The sequence below is a fragment of the Rhinoderma darwinii genome, chromosome 1 (assembly GCF_050947455.1).
Source record: "Rhinoderma darwinii isolate aRhiDar2 chromosome 1, aRhiDar2.hap1, whole genome shotgun sequence".
Taxonomy (NCBI): Eukaryota; Metazoa; Chordata; class Amphibia; order Anura; family Rhinodermatidae; genus Rhinoderma; species Rhinoderma darwinii.
In genome coordinates, this window is record NC_134687.1 from 619,833,659 (window position 1) to 619,846,562 (window position 12,904).

The following is a 12,904-nucleotide window of genomic DNA, read 5'->3' on the forward strand; positions in this document are numbered from 1 at the left end:
GACTGTTCATTGCAGCAGCCATAAAATCTCCAATATGGCTGCTATGCAGCTCCAGTTACTGTGGAAAGATAAAGTGTAAAAGATGAAAAAATAGAAAAATAAAGTCCCCCAAATATATTTTCTGAACTTTGAGAGACAGGCCATAATAATAAAAGTAAAATAAAATGCAAAAAAAACAAAATAATAAATACACATAAAATACCCACCCCAAAAAAAAAACATTCCACCCTGCCAAATATTTTCATAATGCTAGCCCTGACCCAATTTCACTAAAATAGACATGTTATATATCAAAATTTACGGTAGACAATGACGATCACAAATAAAAGGTCTATTTTAGGGTAAAACTACATTATTACCAGAAAAATAGCTCAAATGTAAAAAAGCTAATTTTTTTTACTGTTCTTTGTAAACTTTAAGCCTAGAAATTCTAGAATAGCAAAAAGGATGTGTATAAAAATGTTAAAAATCACAGCGATAGCCCAACAAATAAAAAAGTTATAGCCGTTTAACTAACGCCTGCTAAAAATGGCTGAACGGTGTTTTTGTCCTTAGGGCTCAAAATAGCCCGGTCCTGAACCGGTTAAAGATGTAGGTCCAGGAGGGAAGCCGTTTATAAAGGATATTTCTCAGTGTTTCTGTACTTTCTACGTATGTCCTTCCCCGATAGTTTTGGAGCATTCTGCAATAAAATGCAGCGTTCTCTGTACATGTCGTCTTTTCCCCTATTCTTAACAGTAGGGGAAAACTGTAATATAGAAAACCACATGTAATACTGCAGATGTCATTTTAATAGGAACATTTGTAGGAACATTTCATAAAATGACGTCTTTATAAAGCAAAAATTGCATTTACCTTTACAATGATGCTTTATTTCTTTGCGTTAATTGTGCGGTGCAGAATTTAAGGAACTGCCCCACCATAACCCATAACCTTCTTCAGATGGTTTAATCTTGCCAACCAAAAAGCCATAATTAATTAGTAGACATAATTGGCTGGATAAAGAGGATTTTGCCCTTTAAGGTCTGGTTCCCACTTTTAGGTATTGGTGTGACGAGTATTCCGACCTTTACCACGTGTAAAAGAAATGCTACAAAAATGTTGTGTTGGCATACGCTGCCTGGCCTTGACCAGTCGTGCTTTTTGTTTTTCTGAAATGAAATGCCTCATGTATTTAACCCGTTAGTGACCGGCCCATCGTGTTTCTACGTCGGTCACTAACGGGCCTTATTCCGATGCCATAGACTTTTTACGTCGCGGCATCGGAATAAGTAAACAGAGCAGGGAGCTGTCAAATCTCCCTGCTCTCAGCTGCTAGAGGCAGCTGAGGGCTGGGGGCGTCCCTGCTCTGCCGGGTGAGATCGATATTAGTATCGATCTCACCCATTTAACCCCTCAGATGCGGTGCACAATAGCGTGCACCGCATCTGGGTGGTTTTGGAGAGAGGGAGGGAGCTCCCTCTCATCCCACTGACACCCGGCGATAAGATCGCCGAGTGAGTTTTTGTGTCTCTAATGGCAGTCGGGGGCCTAATAAAGGCCCCCAGGTCTGCCTGGAGTGAATGCCTGCTAGATCATGCCGCAGGCATGACCTAGCAGATGCCTGTCCGTGTTAAACGGACAGGCAGTAATACACTGTAATACAAAAGTATTGCAGTGTATTATAAATGCGATCGCAGAATCGCATATTATAGTCCCCTAGTGGGACTAGTAAAAAAGTGAAAAAAAAGTTTAATAAAGTTAATTTAAAAAAAAAATGTGAAAAAAATGAAAAACCCAGCTTTTCCCCTTACAAAATGCTTTACTATTAAAAAAACAAAATAAAGTTAAAAAGTTACACATATTTGGTATCGCCGCGTCCGTAACGACCCCGACTATAAATCTATTACATTTTTTAACCCGCACGGTGAACGCCATATAAAATGTAATAAAAAACTATGGAAAAATTGCTGTTTTCTGTGAATCCTGACTTTAAAAAAATGTGATTAAAAAGTGATCAAAAAGTCGCATCTACTCCAAAATGGTACCAATAAAAACTACAAGTCTTCCCGCAAAAAAAAGCCCTCATACAACCGCATCGGCGAAAAAATAAAAACGTTACGGCTCTTCAAATATGGAGACCCAAAAACAAATAATTTAGAAAAAAATGTGTTTTTACTGTGTAAAAGTAGTAAAACATACAAAAACTATACAAATTTGGTATCGTTGCAATCGTTTTTTTCTATTTCCCCCCAAATAAAAGTTAATAAAAGTTAATCAATAAATAATATGTCCCCCAAAATGGTGCTATTAAAAAATACAACTTGTCCCGCAAAAAACAAGACCTTATACAGCTATGTCGACGCAAAAATAAAAAGGTTATAGCTCTTGGAATGCGACGATGGAAAAACTTAAAAAATGGCTTGGTCATTAAGGTCTAAAATAGGCTGGTCATTAAGGGGTTAAAGCAAATCTGTCATCATACTATGGTGTCTTGTTTAAGGTCAGTATGGGGACATGTCCGCTGCACCATAAGCATAAATGGCACAAAAAATACTGTGCATTTTTGGCTGAGGGTATGTGCACACGATGAGAGGCATTTACGTGTGAAAAGACAGACTGTTAACAGCTGCCTCGTTTCACACGTAAATGCTCCTCCTCGCATTTTGCGAGCCGTCTGAGACGCTCGTAAATCTTGAGCTGTGCTTCATTGAGTTCAATGAAGAACAGCTCAAATTACGTGGCAAAGAAGTGCCCTGCACTTCTTTGCCGAGGCAGTTCATTTACGCGTCGTCGTTTGACAGCTGTCAAACGACGACGCGTAAATTACAGGTCGTCTGCACAATACGTCGGCAAACCCATTCAACTGAATGGGCAGATGTTTGCCGACGTATTGGAGCCGTATTTTAAGACGTAAAACGAGGCATAATACGCCTCGTTTACATCTGAAAATAGGTCGTGTGAACCCAGCCTAACAGTAGCTAACAAAGAATATGGAAGACTTATAGTTTTGAGTTTGCTGTAGTCATGATGGAGCGTTTCTCCTCCTCTCACCCACTTTCACTGGTGATTGATGGCTGCTGTAATGAATGCGAAGTAAATGACAGAAATATCATAGATTATTACAGTGATGGAATACAACCCTTACACTCAGAGACTAGGGAGGGAGAGGGGATCTGCATACAAACCCTTATCTGCGGGTATAGTCATTTGGTCCTTTTACACATTCGTGAAAACAAGCGCCGATCGAGCAAACAGCCTTGGCGATCAGCGCTCCTTTGCTCCTTTGACAAGGGACAATGATTGGTTGTGTATGGGGAGGAGCGATCGTTACGAAGATCGTTCGTCCTCATACATTTCCATCATGTCAGCAGCACATCTTCCTGGAGGAGACAGGGAGATGTGTTGCCGACTAACCACCATTTTATTGACCACATCATTTACACAGGGCAATGATGGGGAACGAGCATTTATATGGCCTGATCATTGGCCTGTGTAAAAGGGCCTTAACCAACCTTCCTTATCTAGGCCTCCAGCAGAACAATAGAGCTGTCATTAAATCCTCCATCCCCTGTTGACTGTGTCTCAGTCTGCACAGCAAAGCTGAAAGTGAGCTGCAGACAACAGGAAATATCAGCCTATTGCGTGTGTGCGTGTCTAGTGGCCAGTGTGAGAACTGCAATGTTTTACCTTCCTATTCACTACACTGTAACATCAGGCCACTACCGCCGCAGCTAGAAATCCTATACATGTGAATCCGGCAGAATATATTACAGCTATGTGTAAGGGAAGTGTATGATATCATATTGTGGATGCTCATATGTAATGGATATCTGCACATGGGTATTAAGGTTTTTGTCTTCTAGGATAAAAGGTTTCCTCGACAACTGGCACAAACTAGAGATGTGGTTTTCAGCGCAACCGAATATTTTAGTGAAAGTAAATGGAGAAGTGGAGGAGGATATCCTGTGCCAGAAGATTAAAGAAGTATTTTCAACAGCTTTATACAATAGACAAAATCAAGGTATGATGTTATTTCAGACCTGCAGTACTTTAGTATGGCCAGACACTGAAAGCTGGGTGGCAATCCCTATGAAGCCCTAATAGTGGCCATATGTTTTTTAGGAAAATACTTTTTATATTCTTATTCTGCCTTAGTAACATAGTATGTGAGGCTGAAAAAATACATAAGTCCATCCAATTCAACCTATTATCCTGTAATATTGATCCAGAGGAAGGCAAAAACCTTCATTAGTCAAAAGCCTGTTTCCTCATCTTAGGGAAAAATTCCTCCCCGACTCCAATATGGCAATTAGAATAAATCCTTGGATCAGCGACTCATCTGCAGTAATCTAGTAACCATAACTTGTATATTATTACACTGAAGAAAGGCATCAAGGCCGCTTTTGAACTCTTTTAGTGAATTCACCATAACTTCCTCTGGCCGAGAGTTTCATAGTCTCACTGCTCTTACAGTAAAGAATCTGCTTCTATGTTTGTGTAGAAACCTTCCCTCCTCTAGACGTAGAGGATGCCCCCGTGTTATAGTTACAGTCCTGGGTATAAAAGATCATTAGACAGATCTCTGTATTGACTAGTGAGCCAATATATTCTTACCCCTCCACAAAAAATATATTTTCATTAGTCTGATTGGCTTTTTGCAGTTCATACTTTCTACTACATGAGGGGTAAATTCGAGAGAGTCAAACGCTCAATTTGGGAGTGAACGCAAAATAAAAGGCCTGCTACACTTTTTTGGGGGTATTTGTACTATTACATACAGTTCGCTTCCGTACTGCACATTACAATTAACATGTATCTATTCTCTATGTTTGTATAATTAATATGAATATGATTTATTGTTCTAGATAATGCCACACAGTGCCTAGATTGTGTAATGCATTGGTCAGATAAGTAGTTCATACAGTGTCTGGATAATGCCACATAATGCCCCTACTGTACCCGAACAGTGCCACACAACATTCAGATAAATAGTGCCATGTGATGTCCAGAAATATAGTATATGCAATGCCCAGATAATGCTACAAAGTGCCCAGATAAATAATGCCAAACAGTGTTAGGAAATACAGTATATACACATATGATGTCCAGATAATGGCACAAAGTACCCAAATAACTTATGCCATAAAGTGCCAAGAAATACAGTATATGCAATGCCCAGATAATGCAACAAAGTACCAAGATAGTAATGCCATACAGTGCTCTGACAGCTCCTGTTGCATGAAGAAGACGTTGCACTCTCCGTTTCATTAGTTACCCAGGCACAGGACTGTTAATTTGGTTGTGGCTGTGCCTGGTACTGCAGCTCAGTCCCATTCACTTAATTGAGGACTAAGCTTTTGTGAGCTGCAGCACCAGGCACAGCCACAGCCAAATGGATGGCGCTGTGCTATGGTAAACAATGAAGGGGAGAGCGAAACGGCCACTTCATGCAGTTGTTTATTGCTGAGATTCGGACCCACACCAATTAGATATTGATAGCCTATCCGATGGATAGGCCATCAATATCGCCGTGCCAGAAAACCCATTTAAGTAGAAATCCATGCATAATTTTTTTTTTAATGATGGTAGCCCTGTCAATCTATTAGAGCTACTCTTACTACAATCACATAAGGGTGGTGGTCTTTAGCCTGTAGTTCAGCTGAAGAGCCACAAGTTGCAGACCACTCCACTAAAGCAAGGGCATAGGGAGTCCTAAACCATATATTTTGTAATGTAATCCTTATGAAATCCTTCAATACACAGGGAAAAAGAGTGAGAAGAAGGAGGAGCTCCTTCCACCACCAGCCACACCACCTCCACCACCAGCACCACCTACTCCTCCTCCAGATACCACCAATGATCCTCCTGCTACATCATCAAACAAAAAGACATCTGCTAAGAAAGGAAAGGGACGATCCAAGTCTCCCAAAGGTTTTGTAACTTCTATTTCTTCCTAGTTGAGGACTTCCTCCGGAAGCTATCTCTGTTACTGAATATTGTCCATCTGCACAGAACTACTAACCTTGTGCTTTCATTGGGCATTACTACTTCTGTTCTTTTTCTTCCTGCTGTGTTATTGAGTGTTGAAGATACAAGACAACACAACGTAAACTATTATTTCCGGCCTTCCACTCTGACGTAGATTGTCCTCTATGTCTCGTCAAGCCAACGTAAGACTAATCCACCCCTCACATCACTCATGACCACTATGGCGCCTCTTTCTTCTACATTAAATTCATAATTCTCTCTACTTGCTCTGTTCCTCTTTTCTTGCCATCATGTGTCTTCTTCTGGACCACGCATGGATCTCCATATCTCACCACATCAGGCTATCTCCTTACTAACCATCTTTCAGATGTCTCCTTACGACTGAACGATCTGTTCATCAAGTTTTCTGAATTTAACCTTCATGTTGTGTTTGCTGGACCAGTTTTACTAACCACTTTTACGGGATTCGGTTTATACCCAAACTTATGTCTAACATGTTCTACCACTTTAGACTGTAAGCTCTCCGGAGCAGCATCATCTTTATATTTTGTTGTCAGTTTGTATAGTTCTAACAGCATTCACCATGTACTCTCATGTTACAGTGCTACAGAATAAGTTTAGCACCTTCTAAATAAATACATAGGTGCAATAATAGGGGTTACGGTGATTGCAACTATGACCATGGACAGGGCTTGGATGTAACACCAACATTTCCTTAGCTTTTTACCTTCACATGCCACCATTGTCTTTATTAAGCCTGTATTCAGGATATATCATTGGGGTAGACTCCCCTCTAACCTGCATTACACAGGAGAGCTGACAGATTCTCTATACTACACCACACACTAGAGCTGATATATCCTCTATACTACACCACACAGGAGAGCTGACAGATCATCTATACTACACCACACAGGAGAGCTGACAGATCCTCTATCCTACACCACACAGGAGAGCTGACAGCTCCTCTATACTACACCACATAGGAGAGATGACACATCCTCTATACTACACCACACAGGAGAGCTGACAGATCCTCTATACTACACCACACAGGAGAGCTGACAGATCCTCTATACTACACCACACAGGAGAGCGGACAGATCCTCTATACTACATTACACAGGAGAGCTGACAGATCCTCTATACTACACCACACAGCAGAGCTGACAGCACCTCTATACTACACCACACAGGAGAGCTGACAGATCCCCTATACTACACCACACAGGAGAGCTGACACATCGTCTATACTACACTACACAGGAGGGCTGACATATCCTCTATACTACACCACACAGGAGAGCGGACAGATCCTCTATACTACACCACACAGGAGAGCTGACATATCCTCTATACTACACCACACACTAGAGCTGATATATACTCTATACTACACCACACAGGAGAGCTGACAGATCATCTATACTACACCACACAGGAGAACTGACAGATCATCTATACTACACCACACAGGAGAGCTGACAGATCATCTATACTACACCACACAGGAGAGCTGACAGATCCTCTATACTACATTACACAGGAGAGCTGACAGATCCTCTATACTACACCACACAGCAGAACTGACAGGTTCTCTATACTACACCACACAGGGGAACTAACGGGTCCTATATACTGCACCACACAGGAGAGATGATAGATCGTCTATACTACACCACACAGGAGAGCTGACAGATCTTCTATACTACACCACACAGGAGAGCTGACAGATCCTCCATACTACACCACACAGGAGAGCTGACAGATCCTCTATACTACACCACACAGCAGAACTGACAGGTTCTCTATACTACACCACACAGGAAAGATGACAGATCCTGTATACTACACCCCACCGGAGAGCTGACAGATCCTCTATACTCCACCACACAGGAGAGCTGACAGATCCTCTATACTACACCACACAGGAGAGCTGACAGATCCTCTATACTACACCACACAGGAGAACTGACATGTCCTCTATACTACACCACACAGGAGAGCTGACAGATCCTCTATACTACACCACACAGGAGAGCTGACAGCTCTTCTATACTACACCACACGGGAGAGCTGACAGATCCTCCATAGTACACCACACAGGAGAGCAGACAGATCCTCTATACTACACCACACAGGAGAGCTGACACCTCCTCTATACTACACCACACAGGAGAGCTGACACATCCTCTATACTACATCACACAGGAGAACTGACAGCTCCTCTATACTACACCACACAGGAGAGCTGACAGATCTTCTATACTACACCACACAGGAGAACTGACAGATCCTCTATAATACACCACACAGGAGAGCTGACAGATCCTCTATACTACACCACACAGGAGAGCTGACAGATCCTCTATACTACACCACACAGGAGAGCTGACAGGTCCTCTATACTACACCACACAGGAGAGCTGACAGATCCTCTATACTACACCACACAGGAGAGCTGACAGGTCCTCTATACTACACCACACAGGAGAGCTGACAGCTCCTCTATACTACACCACACAGGAGAGCTGACAGCTCCTCTATACTACACCACACAGGAGAGCTGACAGCTCCTCTATACTACACCACACAGGAGAGCTCAGCACAGTTCTGTCAATATACATTAAATGTTGATTAACTTTACAAATACTAAACATGTTTTGTACAAAATTCGAGTTATCAGTTTTCTTTTTTCCCTCTTTCAACATTGAGTACATTGCTGCTTCCAAATTTTTTTTAGTTGCCATTGGAAACATTCTGCAGTTTATCTCCGCTCAGCAGGCAGTTTAGTAGTATAACTGTGTTTTAGACTCCCACCGAGCTCTCTGGTAACGGGAAACTAGCAGAATTCTGACATTTTATATGGATGGCATGGAAAAACGTAAAATCATTGACAAATAACTAGAGCTAAATATTTACAAACTTTAAGTGGAGCTATCCTTTAAGTCAATATACTTGGAGCAATAGATCTGAATTTTTTTATGGTTGTGTGATGTAAGAAATGCTGAGCTGAGTACTATGTAGCAGTGATCAAATAGCATAGAGACATGGCTTCATCATGAAAAATCACAGATTAAAGGAGTTTGTACTGGACATGCCATAAAAGTCAGATCTGGGGGGAAACTTCTAGGACCCTCAACTGATCCCGAGAAAGGGGGTGCTTAAAAAGTGTGTAGTGAAAATAACATTAATTGAACATGTGCTGGGTGATTGTTTTGTACTCAAGAGGAGATCTGCAGGTCTGTTGTGTCAGCAACCTACATATAAGCACATCCATGGATAAGGAATGAGTACTTAGAACTTCATTTATCAATGGATTGTATATATTATACATTTAAAGTAAATCTCCACTTTTTATCATTCTGTCTTTTTTAGGTCCAACATTCTGTGATGATTCATTTTTTAATTTATCTTTATAGCTGTCAGAGCTCCATTTCTCTGATGTAGAGCTCCAAATCCAATTCATAGACAGAGTTACATGATAAAATTCTATCTGCCAGTAGTCACCACTAGGGGGCGCTCAGGAGCTTACCGCATACTGTGTTGTTATTGTGTACAATGTATAACAGTATACAGCAAGCACCTAGGCTCCCCCTAGTGGTGGCTGCAGGCATAATTATATCTTTATATGTCTATGCAGGGGATTCTGACCTCTGTATCAGAAAAACAGAGCTTCCATCTCTATAAAGATATGGTAAGGAATTAGTGAGCACAGAATTTTTAACCTAATCAGCATCGTAAATTCGTCATTACATTTATTCTGATGTTTCCAAATTAGTCTTGGTTTTATTACTACTGTTATCACTACAGTATTTGCATTTGGGGTCATTAAAATGTTTTACGTGCTGTATGAATCCGAAACACAGCACCCATACACTGCTAGGGGCCCCTTTTGTACCCCTGTAGGACTCCGATTTTATAGGCACACAGACAATTTGGTAAAACAAGCCATACTACATAGGTTGCCCCTCACCCGGAAAACCGGAGCGTGATACGAAATGAGGTTGGCATTGAGTTGTATTGATCTCTGTTAAAGCCGATCAGGTAAAATTGCCAACAGTACTGCATAGTGTGATTGGGAATATGAAATTAAAATGGAAATTGAAATGAAATTGGTGACGGTAGTTGGCGACATTTGCGCCTAATTTATTAAATAGTGTATGACTCTTAATAAATTTGGCGCATTTTGATTTGTCCAACTATTTGAATTAATTTGTACACCCACTATGAGCAGCCGTACATTTGCGCCACTAATTTGCGCAATTTTGTAACCTTTTCCTTTGATAATTGAGTCTAAGGGTTCACACTGAGTTTTGTTGTGAAGCAGAAATTTTTTGGGAAATGCCAGTATTTTTTGCCACTTTTTTTAAGGTGTTTTGATAAATAAATCAAACGGAAAAAAAAAACGCTTAAACGAGCGGCACGTCTTTCTTCTGCTTCCCATAAATTTCACTGGAAGGTGGGAGACAGAAACTGCTCCAAGAAAAAAAAAGCAGTTTGTTTTTTTCTGCGAGTGGTCAAAAGCTGCCCGGGAAAAAAAATTGCATTGGGAAATGACCCTAAAAGTACATTTACATCTTGACCACGCCCACATTTCTCTCCTGTTTTTCTTTTTTGTAATCGCAAATTTGGAGCAATTTTAGATGCGACTTGGGAAAACATTTTCCTCCAGGTATTCCCTGCTCACATCTGATTGGCCGAGACAATGTTATAAACTACTTTATATGAATACTGCATTCAACAACTATGTCATGTCAATTGTATTTTATCCTCATAGATAATTCTGTGGAGAAGAAAGACAAGAAAGACACACCTCGAGGAAAAGACTCTGCACCAAAGTCAGGTAGATTTTATCCTGTTTTCAAGGTTTGCGTCTTTTCTATTATAACACCAGTTTCCTTTGCTGTAAATAAATAATACAGTGAAGTTCCTTTACTCCATCATCAAATATGCACAAAGTCTGATAATCCGGCACATCAGCACAGAACAGCAGTATATAACTGTCACGTACACACCTTGGGTACGACTGTTAGGGGTTAATGTATTTTCACCCACTCAATCTTGCTGTAATGACAGGGTAGGGAGACAGACAGGTGAGCCCCAATCTACCCGCCACTCAGTCCCTGCCTACTTGCAACGACCCGTCCTAAGCGACGGGGTACAACTGGGCGACGGTCCCTACGCTCAGTAAGTGCAAGACAGACAAACAGACAGGGGTACACAGAAGCTAGGGAAACGGGGCAGCTGCCCACGGAGACAGCGTGAGCAACAAGAGTGGTGAACGAGCCGAGTCAAACCAGGAGAGAGCGAGGTACAAAACGCTGAGCAGGACAGTGGTCAGAAAGCCAAGGTCAATAACAAGCAGAGGATCAGTAGTACAAACAGCAGCAGCAAGCCAGGAAACCAACAGAGAAGAATCACAGGCAAAGGAGGAACAGGAAAGGCAGGTATAAATAGACAGTGGGCGGGAGCTAGCTCCGTCTGGCCAGGCTGTGATAGGCTCTCCCACTCCTAAGCCTGCCATCCTGAGTGGTGGAAGATGGAGTCAGTCTCACAGACATAGGAGCAGGTGCAGACTGATTGCCCACGGGCGTCGACACAGAACCTGTGTCTGGCAAATCCTTTACACTTGCACTAAGCTTGCACTACTTTTTTCCGTATGGAGTAGAGATGCGACTTTTTTCCCCTATTTGTGATTAGCAAACATGTCTAGATCCTGGCCAAATAGTAAGCCACGCCCACGTTTCACTTCATTTATACAAATCGACGTTCATGGCGCAAATGGCTCTAATTTCTGGCGCAAATGTTCAATACAAACGACAGCAGATTTGGAGTTTAAAAAAAAAAAAAGCGCAAATATATTGATAAATGTGGACCAATGTCTTCTCCAAGTAACAGCCTCTAAGCTCTGGTCAACAATATGTCAACACACACAGAAGTTTGGATTGGTGGGGGTCCAAGCACTGAGACCCCCACCAATCGCTAGAACGAAACAGCTGAAGCGCTCGTGTGAGCGCTCAGCCGCTTCGTGTCTGTTCGGCTTCTTCCGGAAAGCCGATGTATCGGAGTACGGGCTCTGAGACTTTCTATTGAGTCCGTACACGATACATTTATTTCCGGAAAAAGCCGAACAGACACGAGCACTTCAGCTGCTTCGTTCTAGCGATTGGTGGGGGTCTCAGTGCTCGGACCCCCACCAATCCAAACTTCTGACATGTCACTATAACATGTTAGAAGTTTGTCAAACGTTTAGCTACACTTTAACAGTTAATAAAAACCCAAAATTTTGTGTCTCAGAAAATTAGAATATTAAATAAGCCCAATTTAAAAAATGATTTTTAATACCGAAATGTTGTCCTACTGAAAAGTATGTAGGGTATATGCACTCAATACTTGGTCGTGGCTCCTTGTGCATGAATTACTGCATCAATGCGGCGTGGCATGGAGGTGATCAGCCTGTGGCACAGTGGACCAACACCAGCAGATGACATGGCTCCCCAAACCATCACTGACTGTGGAAACTCTATATAATATATGAGTTTCACCTTTTGAATTGAATTACTGAAATAAATTTACTAGTATATATATATATATATATATATATCATATAGTGACATCATTAATCCATTAATACAAGGAGGGGGAGGACTACGGTATTCCATCCTGACGGATCCCGCAAAAGAAACGGACCACGTGGTTTAAGTTTTTTTAACATGGAAGCCAATGGCCGGAGTCCCCGGGAAGAGCATTAGGTAACGCTTGGCCCGGGGATCCAGGCCCGGTGGAACCCCCTGATATCACTGTCCATATATAGACAGTGATGTCATGGACTTTCAACTACGGAGTCCTCTGCCAGAGCATCAGAAACACCCTGGCAAGAAAGTCCCTGACATCACTGTCTATACATGGACAGTGACGTCAGGAACTTCCC

General features: G+C 41.7%; 1 protein-coding gene across 1 annotated transcript in view; it reads left to right on the forward strand.

The window, feature by feature from the left end:
* Positions 1-12,904, forward strand: part of SPEF2 (sperm flagellar 2) — a 143,200-nt gene that overhangs the window by 93,144 nt on the left and 37,152 nt on the right. Inside the window, exons 18-20 of the mRNA XM_075841878.1 lie at positions 3,846-4,003; positions 5,746-5,913; positions 10,751-10,816. Coding sequence (XP_075697993.1) covers positions 3,846-4,003; positions 5,746-5,913; positions 10,751-10,816 — 392 coding nt within the window. The remainder of the gene's footprint in view (positions 1-3,845; positions 4,004-5,745; positions 5,914-10,750; positions 10,817-12,904) is intronic.